The 25,881-nt window shown below is 29.9% G+C and overlaps 1 protein-coding gene across 1 annotated transcript; it reads left to right on the forward strand.

Annotated features, from left to right (window-relative positions):
• The first annotated feature begins 488 nt into the window (after nucleotides 1–488).
• Nucleotides 489–9,100, forward strand: LOC107421171 (cysteine-rich receptor-like protein kinase 44). Its single transcript, XM_048466673.2, has 7 exons — nucleotides 489–1,294; nucleotides 1,526–1,652; nucleotides 3,990–4,110; nucleotides 4,207–4,417; nucleotides 8,110–8,347; nucleotides 8,508–8,658; nucleotides 8,753–9,100. The coding sequence occupies exons 1-7, from the start codon at nucleotides 583–585 to the stop codon at nucleotides 9,098–9,100; spliced, it is 1,908 nt and encodes a 635-aa protein (XP_048322630.2). The 5' UTR covers nucleotides 489–582.
• The last annotated feature ends 16,781 nt before the right edge of the window (nucleotides 9,101–25,881 follow it).

The raw sequence follows: 25,881 nt of genomic DNA on the forward strand, positions 1-25,881 counted from the left end.
AAATTTCAACTCTAAAATATTGTATCAAAATAATTATAACCTCCACCCTCTAAACTATATTTTATTGTTCATATTTCTTTTTGACATAGCTCTGTCTGTGTGCGCTTTGACACTGATTTCATTCCTTTAAATCTTTTGTTTTGAATAAGGTAATGAAAAGGAGCCTATTTCTGTAACTAGTACCACATTAATTATACTGGTGAAATTGATGCAATGTTCGACTCTTTTCATTTTGAAGTGAACAACAGGGTTTCCTAATCAAATTGTTGGTTGGCATGCAATCACAGCTCGTATATTTTGAGCCTAAAATGTGCGGAAGAAACTCACCGCCGACTGGTCAATGTATTGACCAATATTATTTTTATAAACTGAGTATATTCCAATATATTCCATACGTTTCCAGAGAGAAAATTAAATAGAGTAAAGAAAAAGAAAAAGACCTTATGATTTCCCTAAACTAAAAATTAAGGACGGAATTTTCCGTTCACCTACTAAAATGATCATTAATTACGAATATCTATTTTTCCAATAAAGCCTTACAATTAATTTACTAGAGATGGCTGAGATAAACAGGAAAACACAATGCCGATGGTTCCTAAAAGACTGATACTCTCCTTCTCTCTCACTTTGATCGTCGTTACTCATGCCATTGCTCAACCACCCTTCCGCATCCACTCCTGTTTGAACGACAAAGGCAATTACACCGCTAACAGTACCTACCACACCAACCTCAACACCCTCCTCTCCTCCGTTTTTTCCAACGGATCAGATATCGACGGCTATGGTGCTTTTCAAAGTTCCTCACATGGCAGAAACCCCGACAAAGCTTACGCCATTGGCCTCTGCAGAGGACATGCGGAGCCCGATGTTTGCCGGAGTTGCCTTACTAACTCCACAAATCTTCTCACAAAGCTCTGTCCGAATCAGAAAGAGGCAATTGTGTGGTACGACCAATGCATGCTACGCTACTCTAATCGCTCCATATATGGCATCAAGGAAACTAATCCTGCTTTCATTATCTGGATCACGCAAAATGCCTCATCTGACGTCGATGCGTTCCAACGAAATGTGCAGAGTCTGAGCAGCCGAGCAGTGGCTGGTGGCTCTTTTCGCAAGTTTGCCGCAGGAAGCAGGAATGCTGCAAATAACTTTCAAACCATTTATGGTATTGCTCAGTGCACACCAGATTTATCAGATGTGGACTGCAATGACTGCTTGATTACTGGTGTTAACGGTCCTACTCAATATTGTAAAGGGGTCAAGGGCTGCTACGTTCTTTATGCCAAGCTGCAGAGTTGCTTATGACCTCCAACTCTTCTATGACGCAGCAGCTGTATCACCCCCTCCTCCGCCAACACCGATTTTATCTCCTCCTCCACCATTATTATCCCCTCTCTCATCGACCAATGGGACTACCGAAAATGGTACATCTTTTGTCTACACTTTTTATCGTCAATTAGACTAAAAGAAAAGTCTTTTGGGACCCATTGATCAGAACAGAATTTTCTTGGTTTCTAAATTGCAGGAAAGAAAAGTCAAACATATCGAATTGTGATCTCTGTAGTTGTTCCAATCCTCATTTTGATAGCGATAATGTTCTTCATCTACATTTGTTTATGCGTGAGGAAGGCAAAAGAAAGTGTTAGATGTAAGTTGAGTTAATATGCTATTTAGTTTGCTTGTTTTTCAATCACAAAGTCTGCCCTATTTGGTGGGTAAGATAAGAATTTTTTGAATTAAATAATCCGAATCCATGTGTAAGTCAACAATTGACACCATTCAAAAATTTAGATCCACCAGATAACCCCCTTTATACGGGGATATCCCATATAAAACTTTACCCTACCAGAATTTGCTTTTTGATATTTTTCTTTCTTTTTTTTTTTTTTAAAAAAAAAAATCTGTGTCTTTGGATTTTTTTTTTCCAGATTTTTTATTTCTCTTTTTTCTTTTTTTCTTTTTTTAAATATTTGTTTCTCCCTGTTTTTCAGCAATATCATTTTTTTTTCCTCTTTTTTTTTGCCCCCTTTCTTTTTCCCCCTTCGCTCCTGTTTTCTTACTTTATTATTTTTTATTTTTTTAATCTTCCTTATTTTCGATATTATCTTCCTTTTTTTGTTTCTTTGTTTTTTTTTTTTTTTGGTTATCTTTGTTTTTTTTCCTTTTTTTTCTCTTTCATTGCATGAGTTATAAGTTTCAGCCTTTTTTATTTTCTTATCTTTAATTTCTTTCTCTTTTCTATTCATTTTGTTTAATTTGCTTTTTTATTTTTGTTTCTCCAGTTTCTTTTTTTACTCTATAAATTTTTTTAAAAAATAATTAAATAAAGAACTTATTTATTTTTTTAAACTGAACTTATGTAATTTAAACAATTTGTTTGATACAAAAGTCTATAAATTATATTATAACTTATATTCATTTTCTGTGTTAAAAAAATATTCTTTTTAATTATAATTAAAAAATTAGTACTATCCAATTGACACCAAATATAAGATTGGATTAACTCTTATCCATCTAATTTCAATACCAATCCAAATTCTAGTTCAATTCCAATTCTAATTCAACTATATCCCATGTGTTGGGGTGAGAAGGTTATGATCAAGAACAAGCTAACTTGAAGTGTTAGCAACAAGCAAGCTTTTGGTGATGCTCTTGGGAATGGTTCTATGTGAGTTTTGCTTTTAGGTTTTGATTATAGTGTTTTCTAATTTTTAGGGATCTTAGAGTGTTCCAAGATGTTTAAGAAAAGAGTTGGTTTTTGAAAATGAGGCTTGGATGTTCATCCATCTCATTCATTCAACAATATAAGCTTCAAATTACAACTAGTTCATACATGTCAAGCATGTGAGCTGACAAAATGAGTAAAGTATTTGAAATTTAAAAAATAAAATGGTCAACACCTAACTTTTCATACTCAAAAGAGGTAGAAACCAGCTGCAACATATCTATTTCAAATATAGTAAAAATGTGGCACATGGTTTGAACTATGTTCCTATTATCTAACTAGTTGGGTAAACAACTAAATTAGCTTCACCTATTTACTTCCCCTTTGTATCTGCTTACAAAACCCGGTCTGAAGCATCCTTGGTCATCAAGAAATGTTGTTCCATGAGATAGAAATGTCCTGGAATCAGATCATGGGTCAAATAGCTCCAAAACTTACCCAAACTATGCACATTAGGCCCATCAGATATAGCAATATCTTTGGAACAAAAATGAACTTCCCCATGTCATTTTAAACTAAAATTTTGATTCTCTATATGTCTGAAGACATCCCTCAAAATTTCAGCCCAAAACTCCTTTTGCAGCCTAAGACATAACACAAACAGTGGACCTACGTTGCTAGAAATTATGAATATAGCACTATAGGCATTTCAAGCAAAATATTCCTACTCTTTTGTATATAGTTTTGCTTATGCTTTTGCATACATAACTTAGGCATAAAACATCATCAAAATATACCTTGCATCAATTAAAAACATACAATAAAATATAAACTCATAAAAGGAAAGAAGGTGATACCAAGATGTGCATGCTAGCCGGGTAATGCATGCACCATCAAGTGGTAAAATTACCACACATCAATGCCATGTACCAAACAGGCCTTAATGATGCTTGAACTTAAAAATGATTTAGTTAGCTGAAAATAATTAATATATATATATATATATATATATATATGTATATATGTTATGTGTAACAAAGTTATCATGTACATGTGATTGCTGCAATAGGCCTCGAAAGTTAACCAAAAAAAAAAAAAAAAGAGAAGAAGCGATCCCTAGGAAATAAACTTTCATGAATACTGAAACAAGTCAAATTCAGTATAGAAAAAAATAGTAAATAAATAAATAAATAAAATCCTTGTCCTACGCAATTATTTTGAATCCATCTAGCCATTCTAGTATATTGTATTCTATTGTGTTGCAACTCCTTTTAATTTTGATATGCATTATTGATATATGCCTAAACTTGTTCCGCATGTGAAGAGATATTGATGATGAGAAAGCAGAATCTTTGCAGTTTCAGTTCTGCGCCATTAAAGCTGCAACGAGTGACTTTTCTGAGGCAAACAAGCTGGGACAGGGTGGATTTGCTGCTGTTTACAGGGTAAAGAAAAATGTAGCATCAATTTTTGTGTAACACCAAGTAAAAGTTATACCGTAGTTTCCAGTTTTATATTTTAGTACTCTCATGAATTTTCAGGGTAAGCTTTTAAATGGACGAGATATAGCAGTAAAAAGGCTGTGTAAGAAATCTGGACAAGGAGATATAGAATTTAAGAATGAAATCCTATTAGTTGCCAGGCTTCAGCACCGGAATTTAGTCAGCCTCCTAGGTTTCTGCTTGGAACAAAGTGAAAGGCTACTTATCTATGAGTTTGTGCCTATTTCAAGTTTGGATCATCACGTATTTGGTATGACTTTTATTTACACTTCTGTAAAAAAATCAATTTTTGACATGCCGCAACTTGACTACTCTTAACATATCTGATACTTGACTACTCTTAACATATCTGACAGAATATGGACCACTGATAGTTTTTGGGTGAACGGGTTAATAGAATAATGTTATTGGTCAAAGGATTTATTTAATTGGAACTACTAGGACGTTAGTGATATGTATGAGGAAATTGATAGTGATGAGTTAGTAAAATAGTAGTAGATAGGCAGGACGTTAGTGGAATATATGGCTAGTAATTAGATTTTTATTGAATAGCTTAGGTCTTTACACATATATATATATATATATATATATATATATATATAAATATATGTATATATATAAGGAATGAAAGTCGGTTTTACACAAAATATCCATTTTAACAGGCTTTCACATGTGGTTACTTTCTAATGCTCTAGCTTCTTTTTCTTACTTCAATTACCGCCAAACATAGTTTACTTAATTTTAAAATATTTCTAGATATTTCTTTAAGTTTTCTATGTTCTACTTGCTGACTGAATATTTTTCGAAGTTAGTAAATGGTTCCTATACCTTCTTTAATTATTTAGAACACTCTAGAAATGCACAGCACCTTTTATCACTCCTCCTCGATGTGCATTTGTTCAACTCCAATCTTGCTTCGTAATAGTTCAAACTTATTTTGTAGTAGTGCTTTGTTGAAGATGTTTGCCAGCTAATACTCTTCAATCATGGAGTACTTGATCGCAATTTGCTTGTTTGCTTCGGCTTCTCAAATGAAGTGGTATTTTATCTTTATGTGTTTTGTCCTATTATGGAATATTGTATTCTTCACCATTGCTATTGTCGACTTGCTGTCACAGTATATATTTGTTGCTTCATGCTGTGGTTCTCCAATGTCTTCAAATATATACTTGAGCCATAGTGCTGGACTATTAATAAATGCTGCTGCAGTATATTTTGCCTCTGCAAATGGTAGTGCAACTATTGCTTGCTTCTTTGACATCCAAGAGAAAATACTTGAGCCAAGTGTAAAAGCATAGTCAGAGATGCTTTTCATGTCTTTTTTTTATCCTACCAATAGCTGTCAATGTATCCTAATATTTTTGAACTAGGAGTGGGCTTATATGCCGTAGTCTTTAGTTCCTTGTAAGTACCTGACTATTCATTTTACTACATCATAATATACTTAACTTGGATTTTGCAAGAACTATAAAAATAAAATTGTTGCACGCATAATGTCCGATCTTGTAGTTATGAGATATAGGAGACTTCCAATAAGACTTTGAAATTTTGAATTGTCAGTTGGTGGTGAGCCATCTTCTTTCTTCAATGCTTTGGTACTACTGAGTGGTGTTGCCATAATTTTACAACCACTCATCTTGAACTTTGTACTAATACTTTTAGTATATTTCTTTTGAGAGATGAAGATTCCTTTATCACTTTGATTTGTCTCAATTCTAAGAAAGTAGGACATTAAGCCTAAGTTTGTCATCTCGAATGTGTTCATCATGTCTTTTTTTTAAAATCCTCAATTATTTTCTTATCATTTCCTATATATACGAGGTCATCAATGTAGAAAGAAACAATGAGAGTATTGTTCGTATTTTGGTCTTAATGTATAGTGTTGGTTCCTTGTAGCTCCTCTTGAGAAGATGAAGTTTTCCAATCATTGACTTGAACCCATTGGTGAACCCCACTCAGTGGAATATGGCGGTACTTATGGTAGAATGGGCTAATCTAGCCTTTCACAATAAAGTGATAGATGGAATGGTTAGTAAACGGCTTAATAAGTCTTTTACTTCTTATGAAGAAAGTGTTTTTCAAAGATTCTATATCATATATGAAATCGAGATAATTACCTTTCAAAAAATTATAATGATAGTACACATACCTATTCTTCGTGAAGGTGGAAGAAAAGATAAAAATCATTAAATCATAAACAAAATTAAAATTTGAAACTCATAACCTCTTTTGAAACCTTGTTTTATGAAGCTAAATCGAATAGCTTGTTTTAATTAGTACAAGGCCTTCTTTAACCTTAGTTTGTGATGATTAGTGTGGGCAAGTGTAGAGCACTAACAGGCTACCTGATGTCCAATCCCACATTGTCTAACTGTGGATCAGAGGATGATTCAAATATAATGATAATTAATCTTATAATGCTGAACCCATTTCAAAGCAATTGGCTTCAGATTTCAGAAGAACTCCGAAATTAAGTATGCTCATGTGAGAACAATCCTAGGATGGGTGAACTTTTGGGAAGCTCTAAATAAAAAATCTCATATTGAATATGGTTACTCAATTAGTAATAATATCGACAGAGAGTGATATGTTTGCTAGTTGAGGCGAGGAGTTACAAATAATATCAGAGCCTGTACTGGCTGGAGGTATACCAGCGAGGACATTGGGTCCCAAAGAGGGTGAATTGTGATGATCAATATGGGCAGATGCGGGGCACACGCAAGCTATCTCGTGTTCAATCCCAAATCATTTGGGTGTAGATTAGGAAATTATTTAAATGTAATAATTGTCATTATCATAACACTGAGGCTGACTTCAGGATTCAAAAGAACTCTTAAGTTAAGATTGCTCAAGTGAGGGAAATCCTGTGATGGGTGATCTCTTGAAAAGATCTAAACAAAAAACCCCTATCAAGTATGATGGCTAAATTACCGACAATATTAATAGAAAGTGAAAGGTCCGCCAGTGGAAGAGAGTACTATATAGTTACTTTATTTTCTTGTCCTTGCACCCCAAACCCATGTGGCTAGTCAATGTAGGTTTCTTCTTTGAGATAGCCATTGAGAAATGCAAACTTAATTGGGGACAATATCGACAAAGAATGATAGGTTAGTCGATGAAGGTAGGGTGTTACATAGTTACTTTATTTTCTTATCATTACACCTCGAACCCATGTAGCTACTCAATAGACATTTCTTCTTCAAAATATCCATTGATAAATGTAGAATTCACATCTAGTTGATATATTTTCCATCTTTTTTTAAGCAGCTAATGCTATTAGTGCCTTTATGGGGTTGAGTTGAGCAACTGGAGCAAATGTTCTATTGTAATCGACTCCAAATAACTATGAGTATCCTTTTGCTACTAGTCGTGCCTTGTATTTTTGGATTTAGCCATTAGAGTTATGTTTTGTCTTGTATAGCCACTTAACTTCAATGACATCTTTTTTTGGAAGAAGGTCCACTAATTCCAATATATCGATCTTTTTTATCATTTCTATTTCTTCTTCCATAGCTTTGACCCATACTTCTTTCTTTCAAGCTTTTTCGAAACATCTAGGCTCTACTATAGCCAAGTTAAATGGTCCACTAACTCCAATAGTTAGCTTTCTATTGAATATCTTAGCTCGTTATAAGTATATATATATAAGAACTAAAAGTTTGTTTCGCATAAAATATCCATTTTAACCAAGTTTCACATGTTATTACTTTCTAATGAGGTAGCAATTTCTTTTTCTTACTTCAGTTATAGCCACACATAGTTTACTTAATTTAAAGGATTTCTAGATATTTCTTTTACATTTATTATCTTCTACTTGATGTCCAAATATGTCTAGAAGTTAGTAAATGGTTCATTGACCTTCTATAATTATTTAGAACACTACAGAAATCCATAGTACCTTTTATCAATATCATCACATACAATTGCATGTTGAATGTGCAGTTCCAATCAAGTGTGCATCTTTAGATTGGAATGTACGCTACAAAATCATAGTAAGCATTGCTCGAGGTCTCTTTTACCTTCATGAAGACTCCTGCCTTAAAGTCATCCATCATGACCTAAAAGCGAGTAACATTTTGTTAGATGCAGAAATGAATCCAAAAATTGCAGATTTTGGGATGGCAAAGTTGTTTGCAGTTGATCAGACTCAAAGTGATACTATGAGAATCGTGGGAACCTAGTAAGCACCATTCCTAAAGCTTATGAGTCAATTTCTTTTTCTATTATGTAGTGGTAAATTTTGGTATACTTTTTATTGTCATATGATAAAGTATAATAGAGGTTCACACTCTGACTTCAACATCCATAATAAAGCTAACCTTATCGACAACTATATATAGTGGATATATGGCTCCAGAATATATCAAGCGAGGGCACCATACAGTCAAGTCAGATGTATTTAGTTTTGGTGTTCTAGTACTGGAGATTGTGAGTGGACAAAGTATTAAAACTTTCTCCATAGAGGAGAAAGCAGAGAGCCTTCTAAACTATGTAAGCATAAAAATCTTGTAGCCAATTTTCATTGTAGTTTGTATAGTAGGTTTTAAAACTAATTTGAAGCACTTTAATATATAAATAATTATAGGCATGGAAAAAATGGAAGGACGGCTTGGCTACAAATCTAGTGGATCCCAAAATGAATGTTGTATGTTCAAAAGCAGAAATAATGCAATGCATCCATATTGGATTATTATGTGTGCAAGAAAATTTACTTGATAGACAAACCATGCGTTCAGTTGCTCTAAGTCTAAGTAGTTGCTCTACTAGTCTTCAAGTACCCTCAAAACCAGCATATTTTATGGATAGTAGCACCAACTTGCCTAATATAAGGAGACACAAATCAAGGAAGAGATTGTCAAATCGACACCAAAACAACATAGTACAAACATCAGAAAATCAAGCTTCATTAATAACTAAAGTACATCCTCATTGATGATGGTTGGATTTTAGTTGCATTGTTAATTATATTGGAACACAAATTTTCTAGATATTTATTCTTTGAAAATCTATAAAATTCTATAATTAATGCAAGATTCAACACTTACCAATCAAAACCTAAAACACTCACCCAAGCAATTAATTAAATAAGATCAGTGCAGAAAAAATTAAGTGGGTAGGATGTTAAATCCATTCTACATCAACCAGGCAAAATACGATCAGTCATCATAGAACAAAAATCAGAGCTTATAATACAAAATCATTAAAAGAATCACAATGATTCTTAGAATTCTCTCAACTTTTTTCTCTAGAAACTCTTATGTTTTCTCACTCTTTGTAACTCTCCTTTTGAGAAAACCACTGCACCAACACATATAACTTTTCTCTCTATTTCCACAAACCCACTGACCTTCAATTTTTAAGAAACAATATGGTTGAACCAAAAACCACAAACTTCTAGCTTGAAATGATACCCTTCAAATGTCATAGCATAAAGCGGTTTAAGAAGGTTTAAATAAAATGATGCATTTCACATTAGGTAACTATTGTTCGTTCTTTTTGAATTTATATTGGGTCTCTTTTTGGACTTTGGTTTAGTTTTAAGGGTACTATTTTGGATTTCTTTTTGCTTTGCATGGATTTCAAGTTGGGTGCTCAACTCCATAACCTGTGGACTACTAGATTCTTATTTATTGGCTTTTCCCTAATTTGGCATGCTCATAATAAAGCTTTGTTTGGTCAAGTAAATGTTTTTTAGTTCTTTTTCACAAGCTTTTATCAAGTGAAGGTTTTGAATTCTTAAAGCTTTGTTTGGTCAAGTGAATGTTTTTTATTTCTTTTTCACAAGCTTTTATCAAGTGAAGGTTTTGAATTCTTAGTCATAAGCTTTTGTCCTACAATCGGTTCATGAGGCCAATAATATGCAACATGGGTGGGTTTATGTCTAATTTAGTTTGTCTAATTTAGTTTCGGATTTCATCATTCTTAAGGGTTTAGAAGTGAGGCTTTGTCTTCCTAAGGCTCTTAAATGATTCTAGTTTATTGGTGAGGTCCTTAGAAAGGGTAGATCATGCTCACCACAAATGGTGGGTCTTTGGGAGCTCCTGGCAAGGCAGGTTATGGTGGAGTGTTTTTGACTTATCGTGGTTTTGTTAAAAGCTACTTCTAGTCTCCTATTCTTTCAGCTCAAGCTTTCGAATCTGAGGTGCTTGATGTTACTAAAGCCTTGGAGTATGTGCTAGGAAATTTAAATGGAATTTTCTTTGTCACAAAAATGATTATACATATATATGCTCTTTTTAGGCAAATCATTCCATGCAATTTCCTTGGCATTTGTATTCCATATGTTCTTTGTGCCTTATTTTATTAACAATGTTATTTTTTATGTTTCTCATATATTACGTTAAAGAAATATGGTTGCCAATGGGTTATTAAAGATGGCAATTTTTGCTTTTGAGGACTGTTAGTCCTTTTCTATTCCAGTACTTGTATTTCTTATCATATTAGTGATTTATGGAGGGGGATAGATTGTTTATATTTTCTTTATTTTTATTTTTTTGTTTTTTTTTTTCATTTCAATATTGATGCTCTTTTTCCAATTTATGTTTTTCCCACTAGAGTTTTTCATTATTTAGGTTTTAATGAGGCCGAGTTGGGTTATCTAGTGTTCTTTTCTATTCTTTCTACCAAATGGTGGCATGTTCATTGTACGGATATTTTCTTCTTAATTTATTTAGGCCTAGTTGTTTGGAGTCTTTTATGGGATGTCAACCTAGTTAGGATGCCCTGATTTTCCCTCGCTTCCTTACTTATTATTTTATGATTATATTGAATAATTAAATATTTGATAAGTCTAATTTAGTAAATGGAGCCCCAGGAAAACATAACGTAAACATTAATTGGGACTTGGTCGACCCAATTTTAGGCTTGAATTGAGTTTCAGAGAAGCAATTTGGCTTGAGTAGTTAGAAAAGAGATTTCATTGCTTGTTTAATTGGTAGAATTAGAAATGGATTCCAATTTGAATAAATTTTCCATATATCTTACTCACCTTGAGAGAAGGAGTGAGTGAATTTAGAAACCCTTTGTAGATAATTAGAATGCAATTGGTCATTAATTACTAATTAAATATTCACATTGTAGTTTTGAGTTAAATTATGGTCCTAAATACTTTTCATTAATAGATTTTCAAATATAATTGCTTGGTAGTATTTTTATTTATTTGAATTTGCATATTTAGTTGTTAATTTAGAATGGATTTAAATTTCTTATTGATTTGCATTTGCTCTTTGTTTGAATCTATTAGACAAAATTAGCTAATGATCATCTTTAATACTTGGCTAGAATAGGTTGAGGGATTAAAACACAATCCTCGTGGGAAGGATATCCAACATCTATAGCCTCTTTAGTACTTGTACGATTCATGCACCTGTAGTTTCACTCAATGTGAATTTTACTATTTTTTGATATATGTATTCCAAATGATGATTGATCACTAAATAATAACTCATAACTAGAAGAGTGATGATCACATTATAGGTTGTTGATAACAAAGCATCCATATGATGATAATATTAAATATATACTCTATTTGTTAAAAGTTGAAAAATGAGGCAATTTGAGATTACGTTCTATTTAATATGTGATCACAAACATATTTGTTGCTTATTAACAGTAACATATGTAAAGAAAACATGCCCAGCAGTTAGCAGATGGTCAACCTTGTGCATCACTTTTTAGTTTCTTATCCCATAGTAGTAGTAGTACATTATATCCCATTGTTTCATCTTTACCTTCGTATTGACTTATCCTTATTTATCTAAACTTATTAATATCAATTGTATAACCAAAATTTATTATTACTCTTATAATGCTATAATTTAAATTATGGATAGGGTAATGATCTTATTATGTATGCGTAGCAATGAACTATAGGATAATGAGCTGTAGTTGAGAACTCAATACTTTTGTGGCTTTATCTATATATTGATATATTATTTTATATTGCACGTGTTTAATTGTCCACGACTTAGGTGGGATTCAATTGAATTTTTCATAAGATTTTCATAGACAAGACCATTTGAAATTTTTAAGAAGGATTCTAGGGCAGATCCTGTTAGATAAACAGGGAAGAGTTTAATAGATTTTTTGATATTAATGAAAAAAAGAAAATGTTATAGTCATTAATTGATAACAACTCATGAGAAAGTGCATATGCAAGCACACCTAGAAATTTCATTATGGGATCATGGTATAACAATATATTTATGCGAAAACATAAATTAGAAAATTAGAAAATTAAATATTGATTTAAAGTACATGCATAAATAAAAAGTATATATATAATTATAAAAGTAAAATAGTCAGCAAAAATTTTTACCACGTGTCATCGTCATATTTAGTTTATTTCCTCCAAAAGCATTAAAAAAAATTTAATTCAAAAATAAATTTGTCTTAAAAATCTATATAATAGTTAATGCCAAATGTCATCATTATGTTTTTCTAAATTTCCTCCAAAATTATTAATAAAATAATTATATTCCATTTTTTTAATTATTTATGATCCTATTAAAATATTAATCAATACTAAATAAAACAGCTATTTAAAGTATGAGATATTTTTACCCTTTATTGGTGGTATTCAAAAAATATATGCTTTTATTATTATAATATTATATATGGATTACATACATAAGTGTGATCATACGGACAATAATAAAATATCTCCATATTTTGACACAAAAAATTACATAAATAATATAATTTTATTTTATTGGTGAAAAAATTTTGAGATATCCTTTTATTGTTTATATTTAAAACAATTTATTTTATGTTATTTTATTTAATATATCCTTTTATTTTTCTACCAAAAAATATATTTTTTTATTATTATAATATTATATATGACATTTTATTGAAGAAACTTTGATTAGGACAAAAATGTTAAAGTGTATTATTAGGACAAAAATATAATATTATATTTATAAAATAATAATTAAACTGTATTTTCATATATAATGTATTTTAAATATTTTTACACATATAAGTGTGATTATATGAAAAATAATAAAGATATTCTTATTTGGACATAAAAAAAAATTACATAAATAATATAATTTTATTTTATTAGGAGAAAAAATTTAAAATATCCTTTTTAGGATATAATTATTAAATATGGTAAAGTAGAATTTATATTCAAAATAAATTTTTTGATTTTATTTTATTTATCAAATAAGTCAAATATATTTGGCTTTTCATTAATATAGAAAAATTACTTGCAATGAATAAACATTTTTGTTGGTGTGTTATATTTATTTTATTGTAAAATAAAAAGATGTTATATATGGTAATTAATAATTAGATTCTATATAGTAATACATATACATATATAGATATGTAATAAATGAAATTTTAATATCAAAATATATAGATTTTAATAATAAAATTGATCTCCTTATTTGATCTTTTTAAAATATATATAACCTTAAATAAATTATCTTATAAGATAAAAATGTGTTTATAGGGAAAATAATAATAATAATAATAATAAATATAACTAAATTGTATTATGAGGATTAAATATAGAAAAATTAATTACGACAATGAATCAAAAAATATATTTGAATTTGAATTTAAATTTTATAGATGGAAAATATTATATAAATACATTTTACATTTGAATTCCATAGATGAGAAAAATTAAACAGGTAAATGCTTTTAAATTTGAATTCCATAATTCAATACTATTATATATATAGGTCAAACTTTTAGTTTTTAATAAACTTTTACAATATAGATTGAAAAACAATTAATATCTAAATATACTTAATAATAATAAAATTTTTAAATAAATTTTCAAATATAACTAGCTATGTTGATTTTATCAACCAAATCAACGCAAACAAGATGCATTGAATGTTCAAAATTCGAGTCCCAAAACTTTGGAAGGTCTTAAGCTTTGGTGATAAATCAGAAATTAATATATTAAAATGGTTTTAATGGATGACCATGCGTTATTTTTTTTTATTTTTGTTACTTATTATTATTATTATTATTATTATTATTATTTTCAATATATCTAATTTCTATTTATTTTTAATTTATCGTTTTAGATTATTTTAAATTATTTTTTATAATAAATAATACATATAATATAATTTAAAATTTCTTATGTAACCGTGCATATTAAATATTATTATTTAATTATTATTTATGACATTATATATTTATATTATATATAAAAGTAAGATAGTAAACAATTTTTTACATGTTATCATTAGATTTAAATATAATTAATTATTATAAATTATTTTTGAAATCATCTATTATGATTATACATACCTTGCATTGCATAGAAATTAATACTAATAGAATTTTAAAGGGATAAAGAGTTTTTATGATAGGAAATACTAATAATCACTTAATTATTAGATAACATATACAAGAAAATTGTAACTATGAACTGCGGTTCTCAATTACCTCAATAATTGAAGATTTTAATACTTATAAAATATGATCCCGACAGTAGGAATGGAAAAAGATTGAGAAGGAAAAGAGGAAACGAATTTTGAAGTAAACTACCCAAAACATAAAAGGCAGAAATTTTTCATCCTTGAAATATAAATATATATATATATATATATATATATATATATATATATATATTTGATGCCAACTGCATTAAACATTTATTAATGGGCATAGAATACATAAAAACCGTTAGACAAAATTTGTGCCTCTGCTCTGTCCCTTCTTGTATACGCCACTGCATGCTGTAATCTTTTTTCTAATAAATTTTTTTATTATATTTATTGTGGGGCATCACATATTGCATATACATATAATTCAAGTTTTGGTGGATCATTGCCGTGCCCTGCTGGTCCCTCGTTTTTGTTTTTTTTTTTCTTTTTTTTTTTTTTAACTTGGTGAAGATGCAGTAATTTTTTTATATATTTATTTATTTATTATTATTATTTTTTTTTGGGGTGAAGAGGGAGTAATTATTATTATTACTATTGTTATTTTATTTTTTGTCCTCTTCAGTGAAGATGCTGTAATATTTGTTGTTTTGGTGGCAGATGAATCACGAATTCATGAGTTTCCTCGCGATTGCTCAAGGTAGATGGAGAAAAACAAGTTGGCGTGGATATATAATAATGAAACATGCAATAATTTCTAACATTTTCATTCTTTTCTTTCAAATATAAAGTACAACAGGTTGGAATTTCCACACATTCCATTATTTTCTCAAATAAAAACATGCACAAACAGTTGACCAATTTATTTGATGCTAAAGAACATATAACCTTCTAGAGAGGAGTTATATGCATTTTTATTTATACATGCTAGATAGGCCAACCATTGTAACAAACTTAAACTATTTTTAAATTAGGTTGATTGATGGTTTTATTATGAAGATTTTTTTATTAATCATTGATCGTTTTGAATAATTCAGATTTAAAAATTTATTTATAATTTATTTGCTTTTATCAATTTTTTTCTTAAATATCATTAATTTCATATTAAACTATTAATTAATTTTTAAATCATAATGATTAAAAAAATCAAGGATTAACAAAAGAAAACGTTATAATAGAACCATCGGGACCTAATTTAAATCTACTCTCCATATAAGCACTAGCAAGCACAAATACCAACGAAAATATTGAGTGGGATGCAAACACAACCTGAAGCGCAGTTCTGTGTAATGGGACTGCATGTTGTAACACTAAGACCATTTTGAGGTTTTGTTTGCTCGATTGCAGCAAGTATGTTTGAGAGGGGAGTTTGTGTGCTTTTCGCAACCTCATTTGCAGTACCAGATTGGATGTCATCGAGTTCACGAGCGCTGACAAAGGCAGATGGAGCCAAGGTGACCACCATAAACACCATGGCCACCACCAGAAGCAAAGCACTACTCTTCTTGCTCACCATTTCCAGCCGCCTACGATATATCTCTTATCGAGCTTCTCTTACTCAGATCGGGAAATTTTTCTTTGTTTGCCGCTTCTACGTGCAATTGAATTCCTTTTATAGGCGCAGAGCTAGCGTTCTTTAACATGCAAATCATAACTAAAACATGTTTGAATGAATTAATGCATGTGCAAGAAGTTTGTAGGGACGAGATAAAATGAGATAAGTGTTTTTTATAATTTTTTTGACACATAGCCACTTTTTTTTGTTTTTTTTTCTGTGGAGAATTTTTATTGGAGATCTCGGCCATGCAGCTTTAATCATTAGAAAAATACAAAATTGGCAGACGCAAAGGACAAAATGAATACGGTCCCAATATCTCACCGATAGGACTAGAGTCGGATATGGACACACAAAAAAGATTTATGATCGACGTCCATTTTTGGATCGCGGAGATCACAAATGGCGTTTTTAACCGCGTATCTCTTATCCCAAACGCTGGTCAAGATAGCGTGGGACAGTGCGGTCAACACCCACACGCTGATTTGAATGATTTCCTCTGAGAGAAATAATATACCTATTAAAAAATGATGTAGTTTTCTATTTTTGCCCCCGTATGTAAAGTTTTGTTGTGGAAAATCTTAGGCTATTATAGTAATTTTACATATTCAATTTTTTAATATTTCTTTTTACCACACACTCACCCAATCTTCATCCACTTCTCACGGATCACCATCTATTTCACTTTTGTACTTTCCTTTTTTTTTTTTTTGGCTCCCTCAATTATTACTTCTTATATGCAATTAGCATGTAAACAAATTTGGTTTTAAAAAAAATGTCTCTCTTATTAATTCAATTTTTTATTTCTTCATTATTATCTACAAAATGATAAAAGAAAATAACATTCATATCCAAAATAAATAAGGTACATTTAAAAAAAAATAATTCTATAATTTTTTTTATATGTACAAATAAGAAGAAAATTGTGCCTCAATGGAAAACAAATTGTGCCGCGTTGTGAATATCAAAAGTCTTATCTACAGTTATGTCCAGCCAAATGATAAAATACCATATCATTAAAATACAGTATTTTTTTTTTAACTTAATTGATTCTGTTCTTTTTGCTACTTTTTAAATAAGGTGTTATCATACAAATATCATTCACAATTATTAGTCAAATTCCAAATTGGATATGATTTATTTATTTTTTTAAACCTTTGGACATTATTTATATATAAAATTAATAAAAAATCATTACGCGAAAATTGATATCTAGCAACACTCACTTAGCGACGCTACGAAACAAACGCGTTTAAAAAAATAAAATCGCGACTCTAAGGTTAATGGATCAGTAAAAATTTAATAAATTAACGGCGCATCCCAAAACAGTTGATGTCAAATGGCCGCTACAAACAACAACACGCGACACATCCGTTAAAAGTCGCTGAATATGCGCCTGAACAGAGTTGCTTTTAATACTGTACATATATTTTATCTGCATTATATTGTTTAAATGCTAGACTTACAAAAAATGATTAACCATCAACTTATCTATATTTGCATAATAACAAAATTTAGTTATACGAGATTGTTGTTCAATTATATAATTTTTCATGTACAGTTTATTCTTGCAAATCTCTTAAATAGTATTTTTTTTTTTTAAAGATATTGGTAACAGACGATACACAAAAATCATTCTGAATTGTCTGTTCACCAGTGAAAATATTTAAACAACATAACTAAACTAGTTTTTTTTTTTTAAATATAGGTAACAGGCGATGCACAGTCTCCTTTATGTGTCGCCTGTTTTTTTTTTTTTTTTGTTCTTTTAATCAATCTAATGTTATTTTAACTTCAGATAACTAGTGAAAATATTAGAGTAATATAACTGAAGCAACATAACTAAGGTTTTTTTTTTTTTTTAATAAATATAGGTAACAGGCAACCCACAGTCTCCTTTATGCGTCGCCTGTTTTTTTTTTTTTTTTTTGTGCTCTTTTCATCAATCTAATTTTATTTCAACTACAAATAACCAGTAAAAATATTAGAGTAACATAACTGAACTGGTTTTCTTTTCTTTTCTTTTCTTTTTAAAGATTTTGGTAACAGGCGACGCACAATCTGTTTTTTTTTTCTTTTCTTTTTTTTTGTTCCTTTAGTCAATCTAATTTTATTTCAACTACAAACAACCAGTAAAAATATTAGAGTAACATAACTGAGCTGGTTTTCTTTTTTTTCAACTACAATGAACATTGTGCATCACCTATTCTCCTTTTTTTTTTTTTATTCTTGTAGTCAATCTAATTTTATTTCAACTACAAATAACTAGTGAAAATATTAAAGTAATATAACTGAGTTATTATTATTATTATTTTTTTAAGATTTCGTTAATAGGTGACCCACATTATGCGTCTCCAATTAGTAATAGGCGACGAACATTGTGCGTCTCCAGTTACTAATAGGCGAATCTAGTAATAGGCGACGTACATTGTGTATCTCCAATTAGTAATAGGCGATGCACATTGTTCGTCACCAGTTACCAATATCTATTAAAAAAAAAAAAAAAGGACTCCGTTATGTGGCTCTAATATTTTTACTGGTTATTTGTAGTTAAAATAAAATTAGATTAACTAAAAGAACTAAAAAAAAAAAAAAAAAGGGAGAACAGGCGACGTACAATCTTCATTGTATGTCGCCTATTAACAAAATTTTAAAAAAAAAAAAAAAAAAAAAAAAAAAAACCAGCTCAGTTATGTTGTTTTAATATTTTTAGTGGTTATTTGTAATTGAAATAAAATTAAATTGACTAAAAGAATTAAAAAAATAAAAAATAAAAAAAGAGAACAGGCGATGCACATTCTTCATTGTGCATTGCTTGTTAACAAAATTAAAAAAAAAAAATAGCTCAGTTATGTTGCTATAATATTGTCACTAGTTATTTATAGTTGAAATAAAATTATATTGACTAAAAGAATAAAAAAAAAAATGAGAACAGGCAACATACAATCTTTATTGTGCGTTGCCTATTAAAAAAATAAAAAAAAAACTCAGTTATGTTACTTTAATATTTTCATTGATTATTTGTAGTTAAAATAAAATTAGATTCACTTAAAGAACCAAAAAAAAGAAAAAGGAGAACAGGCGACGCACAATCTTCATTATGCATCGCCTGTTACCAAAATCTTAAAAAAAAAAAAAAAAAACTGCTCAATTATGTTGCTCTAATATTTTCACTTGTTATTTGTAGTTGTAATAAAATTAGATTAATTAAAAGAAAAAAAAAAAGGCAATGCATAATGGAGCCTGTGATTTGCCTGTTACCAAAATCTTAAAAAAAAAAAAAAAAAACAAATAAACACCTCAGTTATGTTGCTATAATATTTTCACTGGTTATTTGTAGTTGAATAAAATTAAATTGACTAAAAGGACCAAAAAAAAAAAAAAATTTGAACCCAAGACCTCTTACACTCTGAAGAAAGGAATCACCACACCACCAGACCAAATGATTTGGATGTAATAATACAACAAGAACTAGCTTACTATAGTTTTAGGCGATGCATTCTTTTAACAAAGAGTCGCCAAATAGATGAACAGGTGACGCATGTGCAACAACTACGCCGCCTTTTCACTCAACCAATTTTTAACTTTTTTTGAATTTGAAAGTTGTTTTTAATAATTTTTTTAATTTTACAAATATGCTTTTTTTTTTTATTTGTAGATGTGCAATCAACAAATCTAATTAAAGATTAAAAAAATAATAATAAAACATGGAATATGCGATGCATTTTATTTAGAATTACGTCGCCTGTTGCTTCAAATTTTTTTTTTTTTTAAGAAAAAGAAATTTAATAGACTTTCAATTTTTAAAAACCAGTAAGCTATCATTGACCATAAACACATGAAAGTTAAGCTCATTTAAGATACTTATGTAGATAAATTGATCAATAAATGCCTGTTGAATTAGAATTCTATATTTGGTATCCTATCTTAAATTAGGTCTTGAGATATTTTGTGTCTCATCTATACACATATATGTGAATAATTGAGAAGAGCATTGACAAAACTATTTTTATTTTTAGATCAATGGAATTTATGTTCATTGGATTGCTACATGAATATATTTGTAGATGAATAATTGAAAAACTTTTTAAAGATTACAAAGAAAATATAAAAATTGGAACAGGTGACGTTTTTCGACCATAATGCGTCACTTGATCCCACAATTCAAGAACAGGTGACCCTTCTTGAAGAGAATGCGTCGCCTGTTCTTTCAATTAAAAAAAACAAAAATTTTAAAAGACATGCAAATTTTATAAAAAAATAAAGGTGTACTTGAAAAACAAAAAATAAACAGTAATCTTCGATATTTTTCTTTGCATTTTTAAGAAATATTTTTAGTTTTTATTTGTAGATGAAAACTAAAAAATTAATCGAAGAAAAAAAATGAAATTGAGAGAAAAGGTGCATTTTTGCCATTTTTTGAAAATTTTTGGCGTGTTTTAAAATTTTTACGTGCGCCTCTTTTTTTAAAACTACATCAAGTACACTATCTAATAGATATTAGATTTAGAAGCAACCTAAGAAATACTTGAAGAATGGGATGTTTCGAGTTTCATTTTTCATTTGCCTATGTTGTCGTCGGCAGGGAAGCTGGATTTCTCTGTATTGCGTGATTTTCTGGGTTTCTTTTTTCTTCGTCTTCATCGTTCAGGTGAGTTTCTTTTTTCTTTTTGGTTGGTAGAGACATGTTGTGGGTTGGATTTTTTTATTTTTTTTTCATTTTAACCGCAGGTTAGGTTCGTTGGGTTTTATTAATCTTGCTTTTGTAGAAATTTTGTTTATGATATTGCTTGACATTATTTTGCTAAGTTCAACAAGTATTTTATGTTGAAGATCAACTTGATTCGAGATGGTCTGTTGTTTTAACTTCACCACAACATCGTACTTTTGTTGAAGAAGATGTTCTTGGAGATACTACGATGGCTCAAAATCCATTTGTCATATAGTTGTCAAGTATCGATGAAAATGATAGTGAGGATGAATGTGAGAGTGGCTATATTTGTAATGATTGTAAGGCGATATGGATAAACAATATCTTCTAAATAAATTGGCACGTATATTTATTAACTTATGTTTTAAGTAATATTTGTAACATTTATTATTATTCATTTAATTATTTTTTTGATCCGCTTCATTATATGTTTTCCACTTTTAATTAGGAAAAATGCGTCTCGCCAAATTTTAAGAACAATGGTAATATTCTTTAAATTTTCATTTACTAAATTACTAATTTAATAATGATTAATATTTTATTTATTTTGCATAAGTGTTAATAACTTTTTTAGTTTTTTCATATGCAGTATGAGGGTGTAATATCGTCAACAAGAGGACATCAACTTCCATCTCAATAAGTATGCATTCATGGAAGTTTAATTAATATTAAATTTGTTATGAAAAAATACAATAGTTTACAAATTATGCCAAAATATGTCAAAATATGTCAAAATATGTCAATGAGTTAATATTTAATTTATTTGATAATTAATTAATTTGTCATGAAAAAATATGTATTTTAAATTTTTGTATTCTAATTATTTTGGATGAAGCTAGTTTTAGTTTTTTTGTATTTTAATTATTTTTAAATTTTTACTATTTTAATAATATTTACAAAATTAAAAATTAAAAAATGAATGGGCGACTCATCAACAAGAAACAAGGTCGCCTAACATATTTGGTGACCTTTACTTGCTTATCTTTAGCGACTAACAAATCTAGCGATGCTTAAAACAGAGTCGCTAATATCATTTTTAGCGACTTTTCTAAAGATAAATAAAGAGTCGCTATAAGTAATGAAAACTACGTTGCTAAAATCCTCCATGGTCGCTAAAAAAGTGACTCTACTTATAAGTCGCTTGTAATATCTTTATTTGGTGACTCTACATAAAACAGTCGCTAGAAAATATGTCGCTATAAGTGGATCGAAATAATGATCGCTAAAAGTTTATATGTGTCGTTAAAAATTCATATATAGGTGACTTATATAATGCGTCGCTAAAATAAATCTGCATCACTAAAATCCCAAATAAGGAGACTCTCATAAAGAGTGACTAAAAATCGATCTATGTCGTTAAAAACTCTAATTCGGTGACTCAAATAATGCGTCACTAAAAGTGTATATTGTCACTAAAAATGGAAATATAGGCGACTCTGATAATGAGTCGCTAAAAGTTGATGATTGTCGTTAAAAACTCTAATATTGGTGACTCACGTAATACGTCGCTAAAAGTAACATGTGTCATTGAAAATTGACGTATAGGTGACTCTCATAATAAGTTGCTAAATGTCTATTTAAGTAGCTCAAAACTCAAGGATAGGCAACTCTAATAATGGGTCGCTAAATGTTTTTGTATTTCACAACAAGATGTTAGGCGACTCATTGGAATACGTCATGGTTTATTTTTTACGACGCATTTATTGCATCATTTATTAATGCGATTCTAGTGGTGAAAGGAAGAAAAACTTCTTGACACATGACTGATTAAACTATGGATGTTATATTATTTTGATTGTGTTATCCTTTATGAGAAGATCTGTTTTGTTAATACCCAAAATTTCACACCAATAAAATATTTCCACACCACACATCTGTTTAAGGGTAAAACAGTCGAAATAAAGGCCTAATAAATGAATAAAAGTCTTATCATTGTAGGACTAAGAGCCAAATAATAGTATACATAAAGCATGGCAGAGAGAGATTTATAAAAGGAAGAGAGGGCAACAAATTCATGAACACACGTGGTGAAACAACAAGTGGAGGACTGAGATCTAAGATGAAAAAATGACCAGAGTTCTCCAACATTATATGTGGGAAGAAACCCTGACCAGAGTTCACAGATGGAGAGAGGCACTGCATAATGGTTGGTCCAAGTTTTAGCACCAATATTTTGGAGAGACATTTATTTGTTTACTCAAAAATTAAGGCTTCCAGTTGTAGTGCTAATTAATATACAAGGAAATGGAAGAATAGATTGCAAGTGAGAGAATAAAAGAAAGTGAAGTGGGATTGCAAGCCGCGGATTGGAGGAGGAGAAATGAGAGGAGACAGATGGGAGAAAGGAATTAAATGAGCCAATTGCTACAGCTCAAATGCATTACATAGCTTCACCCTTCATGGATGTTTATAGATGCAAAAAGAGAGCTCAAGACAATAGGCTACTAACAAAGGCAAGATTTTGTTTCAAATAAAATTTTCCATGCACCATACCATGCACATGCATGCATGGTTTGACAAAAACAAACTGACTCCTCTCTACATGTGTGGCTATCCTTACACCATCTCTTAATTTGTAATCTGTATAAAATGTTAATTGCTTAAGTTTTTTTTGAGTAATTGCTTTGTTGAGAGAAGTTGCAAATTATTTGTTGGTGTTAACAGAGTTCAACTAGATATCTAGTGACAAGATTTGTGATAAAATTATGACAAATTTGATATGCTTTGTTATGGCATGAAATACTGGATTTCTTGTAATAGCAATTGTAGACATATTGTGCAATAAATTGTAGGTTTATTTTGTACTTAAGCCAAATTTGCCATTATTCTAAGCCAAACAATTTCACAGGCAGTATCAGCAGCTGCAATATATTCTGCTTTCACCGAGAAGAGTGCTATCGTATGTTGCTTTCTTGAGGACCATGAGATCGTGTTGGTGCTCATTCAAAATGTGTACCAAGATGTACTTTACTATCATAAATGGAATTATCCAATCACCATCAGTGTAGCCCACTAGATTGAAATCTTTTTCTTTGAATAATTAATATTAAAATTCCTTATCCCTACAAATATCTTAATATTAGCCTTTTTGTAGGGTAATGAATATGACTATGTTCATTCATGAATTTAGAGATCATAACAGACTGAATGAACAATGTATGTTCTTGTGTTGGTAAGGTACCACAATGAACCAAGCAAGCTGCAATATCGTTTTACATTAACATTTTTGTGCATTATGATAGTTTTGTCGCAGCTTATGGCTTATTGGCATCAATGTTGCAATAAGCTTGCATTTTGACATGTCGAATTTTTTCAACAAATCTTCAATACGCTTCTTTTGAGAAATGAAAATTTTTTTCTTGTGTCTATCCCACTTGAATGCTGAGAAAATATTTTGTGAGTCTTAAATTTGTCATTTGAAATTTTTTCATCATGTTCTATTTAAAATTTTTCAGCATTATATATATAAAATCATCAACAAAAAGATAGACAATGGGAATGTCTTTTGTGCCTCCCAGAGTTGATTTTGAAATCAACTATTTCAAATGATAATCGTTTTCAATCCTCTTTCATAGTATTTACTTATATAAATATGATTCCAGATATTGCTTATTTATTGGCTTCATTGCAATTTAGTACCTTATACTTTTCCCATGTTAAACATTGGAGCCTTGAATTTAAAATGTTTTATATCAAATCTTTAATTTAAAATTTGTTTCATATTAGCCCAATTCCAATTTTACTAAATTAAAGTTCAAAATTTTAGAAAATTGATTAATTCATTAATGAGAAAACTAATCAAATTTTTACAATTTTAAACTTTGTGTTAGTCAATTTAAGAATTGTGCTAATATGAAATAAATTGTATTTAAGGACCCAATGCAAAACGTTTTAAATTCGAAGGCCTAGTATGCAATCTAACCAAAGTACAAAATACTAAAATGCAATTAACCCTTCTTTGTTTGTTTCTCTTTATGTGACAATTTGAAGAAATTTCTCACCTTTCATTTGAATGTTTGTATGTGTACGCAATGAATGCATGATATGGTTGGAAAACTTTTAACAAGTTTTGGATATCACAATTTTGCAACGAAGGAATGCAATAATGGTAAGTATTGCCCCCTTTTTTTTTTTAATTTTTCTTTCTCTCTTTTGATTTTCTTCAACTTCTCAAAGTATAAAAGTATGAGAATAAAATAAGCCATACATATTATTGATATTGAGAGATACATTTCTACAAGTGTACACAGTCTACTTAAGTCAATCAATCAAACCAATAATCAAATACACAAAAGTAAATATTCTACAAATCTTCATCAGTATCTTTCCTAATATGCCCCGACAAGATGGAGGATCCATTGGAGACTCCAAGCTTGGATCACATGAATGAGACAAATGGAGCCTGCGATAAGGGTTTTAAGAAAAGATTAGCATGCTGTTCAACAGAAGTAACATAAGACACACAAACGATATCACTCATAACTTGATCTTGAATAAAATGGAAGTCAATGGAAATATGCTTCATTCTTGAATGGAACACCAAATTGAAACACAAATAGGTGGCTTTAATATTGTCACAATAAATAACAAGACACCATGTACAAGCGACACCAATCTTAAAAAGAAGAGAACATATCCAACTAACTCGGCAACCGTGGAGGCCGAACAAGACACCAAGTACAAGTGACATCAATCTTAAAAAGAAAAGAACATATCAAACTAACTCGGCAACAATGGAGGCTATAGAACTATGCTGAACTTTGAGCAATGATGATCTACAAACTATTGGTTTTTAGAGCTTTAGGAGATAGGATTAGATCTAAAGATTACAATATAAGCATTGGTAAAAGTACGGTCATCCTTATTGCCCACCCAATCAGCATTTAAGAAGGCATGTAAAGAAAGAGAAAATCATTTCTAAAGAAACATACCAGTATGAAATGTTCATTTATGATACCGCAAAGCCCTCTTAATAGCACTCAGATGGGTGGAGATAAGCTTGTGCATAAATTGTTACTAACAATAAAAGCAATATCAAGCCTACTAAAGGTGAAGACTACCAACTACTTGATGATATTGTGTAACACCCGATT

This window comes from Ziziphus jujuba, chromosome 1 (assembly GCF_031755915.1).
Source record: "Ziziphus jujuba cultivar Dongzao chromosome 1, ASM3175591v1".
NCBI classification, from domain to species: Eukaryota; Viridiplantae; Streptophyta; class Magnoliopsida; order Rosales; family Rhamnaceae; genus Ziziphus; species Ziziphus jujuba.